Source organism: Barbatula barbatula (genome assembly GCF_947034865.1).
Source record: "Barbatula barbatula genome assembly, chromosome: 2".
Classification (NCBI taxonomy): domain Eukaryota; kingdom Metazoa; phylum Chordata; class Actinopteri; order Cypriniformes; family Nemacheilidae; genus Barbatula; species Barbatula barbatula.
The window spans coordinates 27,693,742-27,710,702 of NC_136767.1; the positions used below are offsets into that span (position 1 = coordinate 27,693,742).

Here is a 16,961-nt window from a genome sequence, read left to right on the forward strand (position 1 = left end):
TTTATTGTCCCTTACACCCCACAGCGCTTGCAAATCATTTTTCAGCTGATTCCAAAAAGAAAATGAAGGAAAAGAAAACTAGATAGTAAAACGTATAAGTATGTGTATGTATGCAAATAACAGAAATTCACATTTTCGCTTGTAAGATAATCATTTTTTTTTCATTAATGTAATCATAAAAATGACTTATTTATATTGTAGCATTTTAAATGATTAAAATAAGTGCATATAAAGAAATATTGTATTAGGGTACAATGAGAATTGGTTTATGAACATTAACATTGTTTATTTATTACACATGAATATGAAGAACAGTCAAAAAATTACTCAAAATGTAGGCTACATGTGGATATCTGTGCAACTCAAAAAGAGGAATTTCAGAATACGTTACGCAGCTCCTGTGATACAGTTCATAGAGATCGGTTTTTATTACCAAACGGACCAATAATTTATTTTAAATTGAAAGTAAAAAGCAGTGTTACAAAATTGTTCTCACATTTCTTGGGACATTGACATGTTTTTGAAAGGTTTCAATGTCACTTTCCAAAAAACGATTCTTATTTTTTCCACACTGTTCTTCAAACATTCCACTGACATCTTATCCTTTTTTCTGCAGATATCAAATCCAGTCGAGGTTACCTCCATCACACAGCACTCCAGCGCTCTCCGACTCATTCACCCGTGTTCCGTCAACAAGGTTTATTTCTAAAGGTATGACTGCATCCACAAAGCAAGGACTTCAGAAGCAAACACGAGGCCTTCTCACAATAAATCTTAAGCTATGGTTTATGGCAGTCATCTGCGAGTGAAAAGACATTTCGGAGGATATTATATAACAAATTGAACGCCAGTCTAAACATATCTCTCAAAGGCTTGGATGTTACTCAGGTGGCAGATCCTCCGAAACAACAGGACCGTCCTGTGCGCAGCCACTGAACGTCAGCCAGTTGACACACAACTACAAGGCTTTGCAGAACAAGCCTGCGTCGTTATGGCAACAGGAACAGATTGCACGCACATCTGGTTGTGATTTAAGCCCATGTGAAAGAAAAAAATGAAAAAGAAATTTATGAGTTAAGGCAAAAAAAGACAAACATTTTCTGCAATGCAAGGCACAAAAGAGCCAAGGGTCATGTTACGCTTGAAAGGAGCTGAAAAATGTTTTTGTTTATTTGTTTTTTGTCCAAACAGAGTGGAAGCAATGTTTTCTTGTCATATAAGTTATGAGAATTTTATAAAACTGTGGAAGTCGTTGCCGGTATAAGCAGGTTTCCATTGGAAAAGCCTTTAAAGTGGGCGTCTGACATACAGTAACTTGTACATATCTTTCTCTAGATTCCTTAATGTTTTTTTTAACAAAAACACTTTTTTAAATATTGTCACACGGTTTTCAAACTTTAGGGACCCCCAAATAAATGACGGATCCCCTTTCTAAACTTTATATCCATATTTTGATATGTAAAAAATCTTTGAAACTGCAAATGTTATATTATAAAGACATATTGTTTTCAAACCTAAATAGCTGGCTACATTGGTTGAATGTACTGTTCAAATGTATACATACGGTAGCATCGCTCACAATGTTCACTCGCACATAAAATGTATGAAAAACGCTACTAAACTACTTACTAGACTAATGCAAACATAAACTATTGTGGAAACGCTGTGTAGCCTATAGAAACGCTGAGAAACACGTAGAAATGAAACAATAAAGTAGACTTCAGTAGAGTCAGACTTGTGTCTGTGCCGTGTGTATAGCATTCTCAGAGTTCAGTGATTCACAGCATACGTGTCTGTGCGTCTGCCATGTGTGGCTTATTACTGGAAGGACGCTTGGCGCGTGTCGCTGCTTCTAACCGCTGGATGCTGAGCTCAGCGCTTCACTGGAGTGCTGAGATCATGTGTGTGCATAAAATATTATTACAGGCTAAATCTACCGTACTCACACTGCGATATGAGTCTGACCCATCCGAGGTGATAACACCCTTTATATGATGCTGGGTTCAAATGAACTATTATATATACAGCAGGTAGCAGTATACTCATTGTTCAATGGTTTGCAAGAGGGAGAAAACTAGAATTGATGTACGATAAAGGACGTTTGACTAATAATGTGCACAGTCAGAAAAAGGTTTAAACGTCATTTTCTTTGGAGCTGATAGCCTAGTGGTTAGCGCCCTGACTTACATGTAGTGCAACTGCATCTCCGGCAACCCATGTTGATCTCACTCCGTACTCTCCACCCCACACTTTTCTGTCAATCTCCATTATGTCTAAAAGCATGGAAAATGCTAACAAAACTGTACCTATTCTGTCAACAGGGAGCTACACATAAAATATTGTACCTTTTTTGGGTACATTATTGCACCCTCGGACCTGTTGCGTAACAGTTAAATATTATGGGTACAGAACATTAACGTGACAGTTCACCCAAAACATTAAACGATGTCATCATTTCTCATCAATTTCACATTCATTGTTGTGTTGTTGTGATCATCCAAAATGCAAAACTGCATCCATATATATTAAATAAACTGTTAAAGACGTGTTTATTTAATAAAAATAAATAAAGACGTGCATCGGCACCATATGTTACATTTGGCATACGCAAAAGCGACTGACATCGCATTTTTCCTATACATTTTGTATATACAAGTTTATGCATTCCCCTGAGATCAAACCCACCTGTTAGGCCAACAGCTTTACTCTTAAACACAATGTCTAAAACACAACCGTGGTTTCTACATCTACATTTGCGCATTTGGCTGACGCTTTTATCCAAAATGAGTTCAGTGCATTCAGTACTTTTTTCATTATGATTTGCAAACTTCTCACTGCTCGCACAATGCCCCACTAAATAAGCTACAGGAATAGTTGCCCACCAAACCTACTGTATATTTGAAACAAATCTATAACCCGTGAGTATCAGCTATAGTAAAAGCTATATCTGTATTGAAGACAAGAGTCTCTTTATATACATAAAATCTCCAGCGATGTTGATAATCAAAGATTTGTATTCGATTTGCAATTGAAGCGTGTACTGCAGAATCGTCCGACCCATTTTATACAAGCAAAGCCGTTTTGAATAGATTAAACCATCCTCATACTGTGAGAGATGCACACGGTCAGCAAACAGCTGTCCGCACTCCTCCCTTTTTCCTCTTTTATCAGCATATTTCTGCCTTCAGTTTATTCAAGAGGATCTGTGTCTAACGGAAAACTTTCCCGTCTCCCCATTTCTCCCTCCACACATCCCTCCCCCTTAGCCCCATCTCTCTCTCTCTCTCTCTCTCTCTCTCTCTCTCTCTCTCTCTCTCTCTCTCTCTCTCTCTCTCTCTCTCTCTCTCTCTCTCTCTGAGTGAGTGAGAGGAGGAAGTAGTATGGTTTATTCATGTCTCAGGTTTCAGATTCTCAGAGCAGAGATTTTCGGATTTCAGGAAGAGACAGAGAGGGAGAGAGCTTCTGTCACCATCGCACCAATGAAAAGTGCAGAAGATTAAGGAAAGCAGCTTTCTTTGACCATTATACAGAAAGATAAACCTTCACATGTATTCATTTATTTTAAATCACGTACGTGGATGTGCTGTTAAATCATGTATTATATAAAAACATGCATATATTATTAGTTTAGTGGTCTAATGTCTGTTGAAATTTGGCAGTATGACAAGCAACAGTCGAAAATTTTAATTGTCATTAAAGAAGTTGTTTTAGTATTGTTTTTTTTCAGTTTCACTGTTGTGAATTATTTGACTTATTTTGTTTAAATTAAAATTTTAGAACTTTTTTCAGTTTATTATTCTTATGTCAAGTTTTCATTATTCTTTTCCAATTTTTCACAAACAATATTTAAGCTTTTGATTTCAATTTACAGAATAGTTTTTTTATTTAACAACTCTATTTTGATCAAATTCATATCATACATACTGTATAGCCTTATCTTCAAAAAGAGAAAAACAATGAAAATCCGGCGTTCTTCAAGATTCCAGTTTTAAATAAAAAATCCCTCTCCAAGTGTCTGAATCTCCCATGTGATGCCAGTATCTAGAGAGACCCACAGTCTGAATTCATTAAAAAGGTGTCAGGACCCTTTAAAGCTGTGTCTACATCCTGTTGCTTTATCTTTCACACTACCTCTCTCTCTCCTCTCCTTCTACTGTCTGTCTCTCGCTCTTTCTTTCTCTCTCTCTCTCTCTCTCTGACAGCATGTGGTTTTCATTAGGAGACTTGGATTAGAGCACACGGGTAGATCAGCAATGGTGGGGATCCACATTTGTCTCCTTTTCTGCTTTTCCTCCATTATCTCACATGCGATCAGCTTTGGTCTTTGACTTTGCGTGTGTGTGTATCGAGCTCAATCCAGCCTAATGATGTCACCACCGCTCAAACCTAAATATATAACCCTGACCTGAAAATTCCCATAATTCTCTTTTAATTAGACGTGAACATAAAGCAACCTAAAATCATGGGTTAACCAATTCCGTACAGCCAAAAATAAACAATCACCGTTACGTTTGGTGATGAAACTCGAACTCAAAACTTGTGTGTGTGAGCGAGTGTTTGTCTATGCCCTGAGGATCCAGACGTCCGGGATCAAACGGTGCTTGTTTTGGAAACAGGGGGAAGAAGTACCTAAATGCTGAGTGTGGAGAAACACAACAGGGACAGGGGGAAAGCCAAGGGAGAGGAAAAAAAGACGAATGAGAGCCCGAGGTTCTGGTGGAGGAAATGGCTTCTGCTCATTATGTGTGCTGCTGGAGAACGGCATGCTGGGAAGGGATGGTGGTAATGCGTGTGTGCAGTTTAAACCGGAGATGGTATGTGTTTGTTTACGTGTGCACAGGGTTGGTGGCAATCTCACATGGAAGGAAAGGAGCGGAAGAGCTTGTAAACATGTTTTTGATGTTTAGTTAAAGGCCTGACTTGTCTTTAAACACACGGTTCATGTGCTCTACGATTAAATTCAGAACAATTGAGGGCAAATTGACTTTTGTATAAGAGCCTTACAAAAAAGAAGTGTATTCAAGTGTACTTCTTTTAAACTAACATCAAATTTACTTTCAGCCTACAGTGTCAAAGATTTTTGCTTCCTTAAGTCATTGAAATTTACTATTTTTTCAATGTTATTTTAACTTATCAAAATAAAACCATTATTTTTATGAATTACACCGTTAAAATATGAAGTTAAAATAACTTTTGAGTGTACTTAAACACATTTGTGTACTTTTTATGTACTTCTCAGACATATAGTAATAGACAGAAAAGTCTAAGTACATTTCTAAAGGTATACTTCATGTATTACTTAATATTATAAGTTATAATAATCACAACCTTCAGAAAACTACTTAAAACCCATCTCTTCTGTGAAAACCAGACAAATGAAAGGAAAGAAAAGTTTACACTAACCCTCTCTCTTTTTCTCTCAACAGGTATTGTTCTAGCTTTTGTTGAAACTAGTAACTTTGTATTAGCACCTATTGTATTATTGCTCCTGTATGACATATCGCTTATTGCTCCCTGAACTCTTTGTAAGTCGCTTTGGATAAAATCTAAATTTAAATGTAATATCTAGAAACATAGCAGTGTACTTAAAGTGCAAACATAATATAAAAACATTAAACGATAAGTATGATGTTAAAGTAAGTTCACTTAAAGAAAACTTTCTTGCAGTTTACTAGTTTGCTACTTTAGGATACTTCAAAGTGTACTTTGAACTAAAGTACTAGTACTGAACTAGTAAACTATTAGTATACTGTACCTGTTCACTTCATAATGTCACTACTGTAGTATAGTTGCAGTACAAACAAAAAATGTGGTTGCAAACTAGATCTGTACACTAACACTTTAAGTATACTTTAAAAACCGGCAAATAGTTATTATTAAAACAGTACACTTGCATACTAGTAAAAGTTAATTTCTTGATATTTTCTCCTAGACAGCCAGCAAAGGTTCGCTGGTCAAACTGGTCAGCTGTTTGTTTTATCCTGGTGATACTGGTTGACCAGGGAAGGTATTGCTGGTTCAGTTATTCAAAACAAAACTTGCTCCTGCTGCCCAGATTTTTCTCCTGAGAAAAAAACCCCGTAAATCTCACCCGTCTCAACTAGACTTTTAGAAGTGATCCCAGAATGCCCGACACTGTGCTCCGGTTTCATACCCACATGAAATGTATATTAAATAGCTATGAAAGAGCAATAAATTGTTCTTGTCGTGCTTGAGCTTACCCAGTTTCAACAGGCTTGAGCTACATCATTACAGAAGGAGCATACATTGGGCTTGGTGTCTGGCCTGCAGATATTATCATTATCAGGTCCAATGGGGAAATCTGGGTCTTTTTAGGGATAGACATTATGTCATTTGACACATCAGCGTTTGGCCACAGTAGAGACAAACAGACAGGCGGACAGACAGAAATTGGGCCCCAGCTTTACTTGCGGATGACAGAGGATGATGGTTTTGCTCTAGCATTCCTATGGAGAATGGTTTATTTTCACTGGAAACATAACTGTCTGTGGCAAGAGTTTTGGAGCAGTTTTACTCAAAACAATCCCAAACGTCTATCCTGAAACATTGGCGCCCTCTGTAGGTGACCGATAGTCAATGCACCAGGAAACCTGACGCATGTCTAATGCAGCAACACACATCTATAGACAAATCATTTTGGGAGTTAAAAATATTTCAAAGAAAACTATTCACTATATATATATTCACTTTTGAGCAATACAACAGTTATATTTAACATTTATTTATTGTTAAAGGCCAAACATATATCTTTATGTGACAACCTCGACAGTTCTTATGTGTCTTGACAATCTTTCACATTGCTGTCAGAAGACTTTGCTTTAAAAAATTTTTTTTACAATTTTGTTACAAATTCAACGGACACTGGACTGGAATGGCCACAGTGCAAAGTAAAACAAATAGGCTAAAAAACGTAGTACTATCACATTGATGGATAAGCAAAATGGATCATAAACATCAAATTTGGTCAATTAAAAAAACAAAACACTGTTCAATCTTTACAGTCAATGATTTATTAATAAATATATTTATCACGCAAGTATTTTTAAGTTTGTCTAGACTACTTTAATGTATGTGATCTTACCTTATACTATACATCATGAGATGTTAATCTTTTCTTTTAAAAAAAGGCATTGAAAGTACTCATTTGTTTTTGTCATCTTTATTTGGTTAGACTTTTTATATTGTTAGTTTATATTTCACATTCTTGTGGTGTCTGTACTACGCAAACCTTAGTTTTTCTTATAAACGTTGTTCTTTAAAAGTTTTAAAGAAATATATTTGAGAAAAAAAAGCCTTTAAATGTCTGCTACTTGTGCTATTTACATGCACTTAAACAAGTTAAATAACTCGATGACAAACTCTTAGTCAAAACTAGATCAGAAGAAGACTAAATTCAATGACAAACTCGACAACACACAAACAAAAACTGAAGACTAAACAACTAACTCAACGGGTGATTAAATGACTAACTTAAAGACTAACTTTTATTCTTCTGGATCAGAGAGGTGTTTAACAGCAGCAGCTGTTGAGTTGTGTTGTGTACTGTTAGTTATTCATCGGTGGATTTGTGGGAGAATGTGACACAAGTGCAGCTGCCCGACAGTCTGCTCGGTGACACAACGTAACTTTAAAGAATCCTCTGAAAACTACAACAAACAACCTTCACTTTCTTCATTCATTTGTCTATTAAATCTTACTTTAATCAATTCACTTCCTCTGGTTTATTGTTTAAAGTCAATGTCACTTCAATAAATCAGCCAATCAGACTTCGCCACATGCCGTCGGAACGCTATCAGCTACCCATAACTCCTGCGTCGACCCTCATTTCATCAAGAAAGCTCAGTGTTTTTGGATAGGTGCAGGTGTGCGTCCTGTAAGCGCAGGATGTGGCTCACACTGGTGGCTCTTGTGATTCTGTGTGCCACAGGCAAAACGGCTGAAAATGTTTCAGAAAGCGGTGCTGAGGAGAAGGAGCTCATCATAGCCAGAGGAAAACTGCTGGTGAGTGCTCGGTACAGTTTATTTTAATACTTTATCAGTGTGTTTGTGAGAATTGTATATTTTACTGTACAACAAAATTCCTTTTATACACTTTCTGTGTTATTTTTGCTTTTTACTGACAGGCTCCCAGCGTTGTTGGATGATCCATAAAGAAGATGCCAGAGCTCTATAAATTCATCATGGAGCAATGGGCTTTGTAGTATCCTAACATTTCCTCCGATTGCATGTTTCCTTTTTGTTAACCATTGTATTTTTGAAAGAATATGAAATGAATAATGAATATAATCGGCTGGTGAAAGGCTGGTTATTGTATCTTTCTTTAAAATCAAGTATAAATGACATAATATATCAAAGAAATTCAATCCGTTGTGTGATAAATCATCCTATTTCTATAAAGTTTCTTTGATAAAACTGAATTTCACCAGCACGTTAATGAAAAGTTTACAGGCCCAGAGGGCTGTACTGTATGTGTGCTGCCATATGTTTCAACATTTGAAAGCCAGAGTCAAAGGTCTTTTCCGGTTTTCGCCGTTAACCTTAACCTCATGCTTAAAGTCACAACCTGGAATACGAGTCAGGAGAGGATAAAAAACCACGGCTGATCTTCTATAATGACAAAGACGAGGAGGTCAAGGTAAGCCAGACTTTATCATGCATCATCTCACTGGACTTACTATATGAACTTGCTTTCTTGTCATGTAAGTGTCTGTCCTAAAATAAAATTACATACGCAATAAAGATGGACTACTAAACAAACTTTTATTTTAGAGTTACTCAATGGCACAAATGAACTTGTTTTATATATAGGCCTGCGTTGTTATTGCGTATACATTCATATACTGCAATCAATTTATTCATAAAGCGAATGCATATATTTACATATTATAATTTATATTTACAAAAGAGGAAGAATTGGCTTTTTATGAAATTAAGCTGTAAGAGGTTGTTTCGGTCATGTCTCTTCAAGACTGTTTGCGTTCCTAAGGTTGTGCCTGTGAAAAAGATGAAGGCAGATGAGATCAGCAGCTTGCTGGATTCTCTTGGTTTCTATAAGAGGTCACAGAAAGGTGAGGAGGTCCCAGAGGACTTCAAACATTCTCCTTTAAAAGCGCCACGGGATGAACTGTGACACCTGCTGGTTAAAGATGGTACTGCAGCCTGCTACACATGACGTCCAGGATCTCAAGACTTCACACAGTCAGACTCTGGACTGACACACAGATGGCAGCTTGTTTTACTACTTGTCTTATTCTCACAGTATGTTAATTTGACAATAAACTTTGATATAAAATAGTTTACTGTTGTTATGTTCATTTACAAAAAACAACCACACATTACACAATTACACAAAATGCAATTCAAGTAAGAATAAATTAGGTGAAAACTGTGGTTTGGTAACCGTAGTAACCACGGTACATTTCTGTAAGAGTGACGTCTAACATCCTTCTGTCAGACTCCATCTGTTTCCTCGGATTTAATCTTGTAGGATCTTGGACGGCTCTAATCTCACAACACACAATCCAAATGGGAGATGTATGCGTGACTGGATGGTGTTAATCATGCCTGTGTTTTACACACCTATACCTCAGAATCTGAGAGTGGGTTTGGCTAATGTCAGCGGCTCAGTGTTTTTAAATAACAGGACGAGAGATAGTGAAGACCTCAAGGACTTTTATCAAGATCATGAAGGTGAGACGTGCAGTCTTTGTTAAAGGTTTTACAGCCTGCCTAGATGTTGTAGGTCACAAATGTGTTGCTTTTTCATCAATTAGAAGTGGATATAAAAAGATGATGTAAATAAAGCACAAAGTGAGCTGCTGTTATATGCATTTTACATGAATTGAATATAACATATGCTTTCACAGTCTTGACATGTTTTTAAAGCCAATGAAAATGTTAGCAGTAATCTAACAGCTCCATAAGAAAATGTATCACAATTAAACAAACTTAAAACTTTCAGTTGAATCAAAATTTGGCCTTTCCGGGCAAGATAGATTTACTATATTTATCCGACTTCTATTTGACTAATGACTTGAAAACCCCTATAAAAGATTCTTGATTTAACTTCAAACTTTAAGTCGGCTTTTAAACTAAAGTTTTTCGTTTTTTCAGTGATGGAATTTCTGATGGAGCTATTATACAACATCTTAATAAAAATTGTAAAGTGATCACAAACTTTAACAGATCAAATACAGACAGACGTCAATTCCCAATGTTTATCTTGAACTGTGCTCAGACGTGTAGTACAAGCTAGATTTCGATGCAAGCTTCTAAAAATATGTTTCAATATTTCTCATCCAAATCTTCCCAGACGTAATGATCTGAGCTGTGATATTCGAATGATAAAAAACGTTTCTTTTAAATGAAAGACAATCTTACTAAAGCATCTGGGACTATAAACACATAATAAAATTGTTCTTTGATGTTTGCCTCTGTTGCTTTACAGCAGCGTTTCTCAAACTGTGGTGCGCGCCCCCCTGGTGGGGAATAGAGACGTGACAGGTGGGGCGCGCCAAACGGGAGGAAATGTTCCTTTTTTATGCGTTATATGGAAACGTGAGATCAAATCTTCCGGAATTTTGTATTCATGGTTACAAATGAAATTGTAGTGAGGTAGGCGGGACGAGAGCCGGGATTCGAGGCCGGTGCGTGAATGATAACGAGCGTCAGCTGTACGCGCACCGGTCTGGTATCATGGAGGAGATTGTAAAGCATAAGTGGACGAGCGACCGGAACAGGTGTAATGCCGAGAAATGCACCCCTGCCAGATTATGCACCCTCCCTCCCCACAATGGTTAGGGTAAGGATTAGGTGTTACGGGTGTGGTTAGGATTAGGTGTGGGGAGGGGTTTGAACCAGCCAATCGGACAGCCGAGTTATTGTAGGGGTGCATAAACTGGCAGGGGTGCATGCCCGGAAATTGTGTTTTGTCTTTTACGTCCTTGTTTATTTGATTTGATTAAAGATGTTAAATGTTTGCCGGTTCCCACCTCCTTCCTTCCCTTCATGGAACTTTGTTACACTGGTGCCGAAACCCAATAGTACGGTGCGCATACAGCCAGGGCCGCTGCTAGCCATTTTGGTGCCCTAAGCATAATTCCATTATGCAAAACAAAAAACTATCAATGTTTAACAGTAAAATCGCAATTCAGATTGCAAGCTGCACCGAAATTAAAGTTACTCGCCCCGCACGGGCTTCGAACCGAATGGCGGACGAGCGCTTTAACGAGGAGGCTAAAGCGTCTTGGTTGGTTGGGTAGTGAGGTTTACAAGTTGTGCATTACGATCAGTAGCAGCACATCATGCACATTTCCCGAATTTAATTTGATTAAACATGGACTTACCTGCAAGTGATGCACGGGCATCATCTCGCAGTTTCTTTTTCTTTTTTTTCTCTGATCCTGACTCCTGCTGTCTTTTCGGGGCCATTTCCAAATAAATTGCCTAGGCTACCGTCTGTCAAACTGCACTGCCGCGCGGATGGGGTTATATGGGATATGGTGGCGTGGATGGGGTGATATGGGATTGTTCGGCCGTTTTTTTTTTCATATACATGGCTAAAATATGTCTGCCTAATTATTTTTCTATAGCCTAATGAAATAATATTAGATTAAAAATATTTTTTTCATCAGGCTATTTTTGGTGCCCCCTCAGCACTTGGTGCCCTACGCACAGTGCGTGATTCGCGTGGTGGGAGCGGTGGCGCTGCGTACAGCTGACGCTCGTTATCATTCACGCACCTGCCTCGAATCCCGGCTCTCGTCCCGCCTACCTTTGCGCTGAGCCAGAGACGGACGAGCTCAGCGCTGTCATATATCACAACTATGCAGTGTTTTCAACCTAATAATGTTTATTTTAGGTTTCAGCCATTTAAATACACATAAGCACTAGTAGAACAATACATTTGGAGTTTGTAAGATACACACTCGTGTCTGTGGAAGCAGCAATAACAATCTATTCAAATAAAATTTTACGACGTGTGTTATTCACATCAGACAAACATAGTGGAAGTAACTTTAAAGTTTACAAGAGTTAAAGTTCTCGGAGTTCACCGGCCACTTTCTTGCATGTATTTCGGGAGAAACTGATGACAGACAAAACTCTCTGAACTGCGTCTCAAAGAAACATGGTGGCACCCGTCTCACGTATAGATCAAGATTATTTATAAATGACCAAACACACTCACTTACACATTTTTGAGAATCGGAATATCAGATAGTTGATGACGTGGTAAGCAAGTTTGTGAATATTTTGAAATAAAAAAGGAAATTAAGGCGATCTGTCACGTGACAAATATGACGCGTCGCCATGGAAACATTAAGGGGTAATTATTACTAGTCTACATGGAGTCTATATTAAAAGAACATTAGATATGAGACTCCGAGAAAAACATAACCTGGAACCGAAGTGCCAAAATAACGTGACATCGGCATATTAATTGTAACGTAACAATCTTCCGCGGCCATATTTAAATGTTTTTTTTTACAGATTTCACAATGGCACTTTTATATCTTTTCTATTTTTGAAATTAGTAGTGCACAGCTGCACTTTTATTTTCTTTATTTTAGAACTTTCTGTTATTTGATGTATATAGTTCCTATTTTAGATACAACTTGTTACTCTGATACTACTTTTTAGTTCAATAAATTGGAACATATCAGCTTGTTGCGCATTTCATTAGCATTGTGTTGGAGCGATGGGGGCAGGTGGGGCTTGAAAATTCCCCCTTGTCTAAAGTGGGGAATGACCAAAAAAGTTTGAGAACCACTGCTTTACAGTAATGAGGAAGGTTAAAATATCCTCATAAGACCCCCTGATAATGAAGATGATGTTATTGGGTTTACCCCAGGTGTTGAAAGACATCTATAATGGACAATTTAAAAAGCAATTACATTTGATTAAACATCATTACTGAATGAAAGTGTTGTTAAGTGATCTTATCCAACCTGTCGATCTTCCATGTATGACTCACCTGATGTTTCTGTGTTCTTCAGCGTGTACCGAGGTCTCCTCTCATCTTCCACTGCAGATGCTGCTCTATTTTAACAGCTTCTTCTTTCCTTTCTGGTGGATTTCTGAGGTTGTTATGCTACACGTAAAGGTGAGTTAGGTCCACTGAGTTAGGTTAGGTGTCAGCTGTGGCCTGGTGGTTAGAGAGTTGGGCTTGTGATCAGAAGGTTGCCAGTTCTAATCTCAGGGCCAGCAGGTCATGACTGAAGTGCCCTTGAGCAAGGCACCTTACCCCTGATTGCTCTGCAGTAATGTGTCACTGTAAAAAAAAAAAACTACTTGTAAGTCAAGCGTCTGCCAAATGAATAAATGTAATGTAAATGTGTCACGTCATGCTTTACATTACAATTTAACACTAACACTTTGTAACATTAGAACGTTGTCACAAATCAGAAAATCCAAGTGGTCTTAAAAGTAGGTTTAATTATCCTTTAAATTGGGAGGGTGAGATTCAATTTGATCATTTTCACGAAAACACGTCACACGCCAACTGATGTTAATGGCAAATGAGAAGCTTTGAACTACCTGAAAATGCTTTCAAATAAGGTCATTTATAATTGTATCCCTCCGTGTTTTGGAAATTGTCAGGTGCGGTGACTTTGCTGTAAATGATTATTACAATGAATGTATGAACATCAAATCCATTATTGCAGCAGCTGGCAGGCCATTAGCAGTGCCTTTAGCCTCTAAGTGGCGAAACACTCAGCAAAATGACTGGGTACAATATCAGAAAACGTCCTGGAACACTTGATTCCTTTTAAAGTCGCCGGGAAGTCACAAGGATCACCGTCGAGTCCAGTTGCTAATAATGTGTTTTAGTCCCGGTTTCTTTGTTTCCCCTGTTCTCCACAGCCATTTTTGGGGGTGTTTTGCCACCCAGGGGAGTGCGTCCAAGTGCGTGTCCCAGGCACGTTCACGTGGGAAAGTGACCTCAATGCATACCCACTATTATTTCATATATCACATTTGTATATTGTTTATATTTATGTGAGAAACTGCTAATGGATGGGTAGCAAAGCACCTTGAGGGGCAACCTCGATGACACAAGATTTACCTGTGAGAGAGCAAAGTTGTTGGAATCAGTTATTGGAGTATAAGATATGCTACCACTATCATTTCTAATTTCAAGAAAAAAGACTTCACGCTATCTTTCCCCGAACGCCTCTTTCAATTATATTAAGATACAATATGTTCAAGGTCATACTAACTTTCTTCTTACCTCCTCTTTAGTTTTCTTTACTGCCCGTGTATTACCAGTGTTTGCTGGTGACAGGACTGGTCCTGATTAGCATATTTGAAGTGTTGCGGGTGTATCTGGGTTACGTCGGGAACCTCAAAGAGAAGGTAAATACTAAAGAAAATGCATAAATCATTCATTAGAACAGCCGGTATTGGTCTCTATTGCACGTGTGAGAGGAAATTATACAGAAAAAAATGTATAGTTCATTTATATTTATAGGGTCATGAAGGTTTAAATCAAATATACAGACATCAAAAGTCTTCTCTAAAAGACTATATAGCCTTTATGGCTTATAATGTTGGTATTTTATGTACAACATTTTCCTCTCTCTTTCTCTCTCTTGAGGTTCCAGAGTTAGCTGGATTCTGGCTGCTGTCCTTCCTCTTCCAGCTGCCAATTCTCCTCTTCTTCATGACGGATCCAGACATCATCATCCTGCCTCTGGAGCGAGCCGTTCACTCTCTCTACATGGCCTTCCTGCTGGCCGAGATCCTGGCCTCGTTTCTCGCCCTGCGTGTCATGACTCGCAAACTCGCCCTGCAGTTTCACATGACGCAGTTTGGTCACGTACAGAGTCTTCATACAGTAGAAGCCCTGCCTGTGCTTGGACTATCATATGGGACCAGGAGTGTGTTGCCTGTGATGGACATCCTTCAGCCCCAGTGAGATCTTGCATATAATGGAGATTGGTCTATCCCGGTGGTTAAGAATCAAGGCGTGTGACCAAACAGCTGTTGGTTCCTTTGTGACTTTAAAGTACAAGGTATGAGAGATCGGCGCAATTGGGAATGTTGTTCTTCATGTTCTTTGCTGGTCCTTTGGATTAACCAATCTGATTGTAGGATTTGTTTCGGGTCAACGTAAGGTTTAAGACTGGGTCAGGAGTTTCTGATTTTATGGTTGGAATTTAGGTTTTGAAAACTGACAGCGCACAAATGATATTGATTTTACGTGTCCAAAATATCTTGACCGTGTCCTTACATGGCAAACTGACATTTTGCAGAAAAGCTATCAAATATGTCAGGCATGTCTGCAGTGTGACAACATGCCCCGGTCTCATTCAACGAAACAATAAATATGATATTATTTCTTAGAAAATAGTATGTTGTATTATATTCTGTATAGAAAAAAATAAGGATTGCATGAAAAAATGGTGCCAAAGAATTATTATGTGGCATATATCACGGTATCACTAAAAATATTGGAAATATGTATGGACTGTTTATTATTTTAAAAAAATAACCAAACACCAATAAACATCTTGATTTATAATTATTTGGTTCACTGTAATGCTCACTTTGTTTTATTTCAAGTCATCTAGAGCCCCTGCATTCTGAGAAGCAAAGCATGTAAAACAGTGTAATTCGTTTTCTAACCACACGGTGTCGCTCTGAGACAGTGCAAATCTCACAGTGCAAAACGAGCACACAGTCGGAGTGAGTCATCAGGAGGCTGAACGGGCCCCATGCGGAGGATCCACACATTATGCCACGAGCATATCTCTCCTGTGAAAAAGGACTGAATTACATCCAAACTCCAATTATTTGTATTGCCATCTTTTGTGAGAGGCCTACATTTTTTCCAGCTAACCTATAACATACACAAAGCATGAATAATATATTCTTAATGGCGATGAATGGTTATATCTTTCCATAACGAAGCTCCTGATGCATTTTAATACTTCAGCCGGTTATGAATGCATTAACGTGTTACCAAAATTCATGATCCATTCGTACAGAACGTTTTGTGCCACACATGAACATCTGTTCCCATGTTAAATAGCTCCGGAGATCTGAGGGCTTCGTTTGAGCGAGAAGATAAAAGTGAGCCGTGCACCATCTTGACTCGAGCTTTATATCTGAGCAGTAATCTGGCAGTTTTTAGAGAGATGGAGGGAAAGAGAGAAGGAAATATTTCCTCTCTTCTCAGTCAAGACTCTATCCGTCACTGTAATAGTGTGCAGTGACAGATTATATGCATCAATTAATGCAGAACATTATTCATTATACAAGATAAACCTTGGCACGAATCAAGTATGATCTTGTTGCCTATACAAAGTATGAAAATTATGAAATCAGAATCATGAAACACTTTGCTGACCTCAGATTAGGTGTAGAAAGGGAATTAACAAGGGTGTGACACGAGGCATCATGAGAACGATATTTTGGCACTTAATAAATCCTTAATGATGATATGTATCACAAAACTGACTTTTATTTAATTGAAAATCATTATATTGAAAATCTTATAAGAGGTATAAATGTTGGTCGCTCGCTTTATTGCTCCCTGAACTCTCCCTTAGTTGCTTTGGATGAAAACGTCTACTAAATGTAAATGTAAAAGCTTACGTTATATTATCACCTAAATAACCTTACGGAATGAATAGGGAAGAATAAATAAAATGGGAGAAGTGTGAAAAACACTTACATTTGCATCTTTTTTTCTGGCATATCAACCAGTTGTTCACAATCACTGGAGCATCATAATGTTCAGTGCTCGCATTTTTAAGCAGTCCAGAACCCAAGGGTTGCGCCGTGAAGAATCGCAATGCATTTAAGTTGGTTTGCTGGTATGCAGGATTACAAAGCCTTGTAAACCTGAAGGGTAACTTGAAGGTTTCGTGCATTTTCTATAAATGTCCCATCGTTTTAGAAATATACATTTAAATGAAACTCCACATACAGTATAC

At 38.0% G+C, this 16,961-nt stretch overlaps 2 protein-coding genes across 2 annotated transcripts; both read left to right on the plus strand.

Annotated features, from left to right (window-relative positions):
- The first annotated feature begins 7,881 nt into the window (after positions 1 to 7,881).
- Positions 7,882 to 9,309, plus strand: selenoe (selenoprotein e). Its single transcript, XM_079473885.1, has 4 exons — positions 7,882 to 8,022; positions 8,145 to 8,221; positions 8,578 to 8,656; positions 9,008 to 9,309. Exons 1-4 carry the CDS (start codon positions 7,906 to 7,908, stop codon positions 9,149 to 9,151), a joined length of 417 nt encoding a protein of 138 aa, XP_079330011.1. The 5' UTR covers positions 7,882 to 7,905; the 3' UTR covers positions 9,152 to 9,309.
- A 203-nt stretch (positions 9,310 to 9,512) lies between these two features.
- LOC306905684 (transmembrane protein 17A) lies at positions 9,513 to 15,546 on the plus strand. The gene is made up of 4 exons (XM_079476503.1): positions 9,513 to 9,711; positions 13,017 to 13,123; positions 14,263 to 14,376; positions 14,618 to 15,546. The coding sequence occupies exons 1-4, from the start codon at positions 9,558 to 9,560 to the stop codon at positions 14,936 to 14,938; spliced, it is 696 nt and encodes a 231-aa protein (XP_079332629.1). The 5' UTR covers positions 9,513 to 9,557; the 3' UTR covers positions 14,939 to 15,546.
- Positions 15,547 to 16,961: the final 1,415 nt, after the last annotated feature.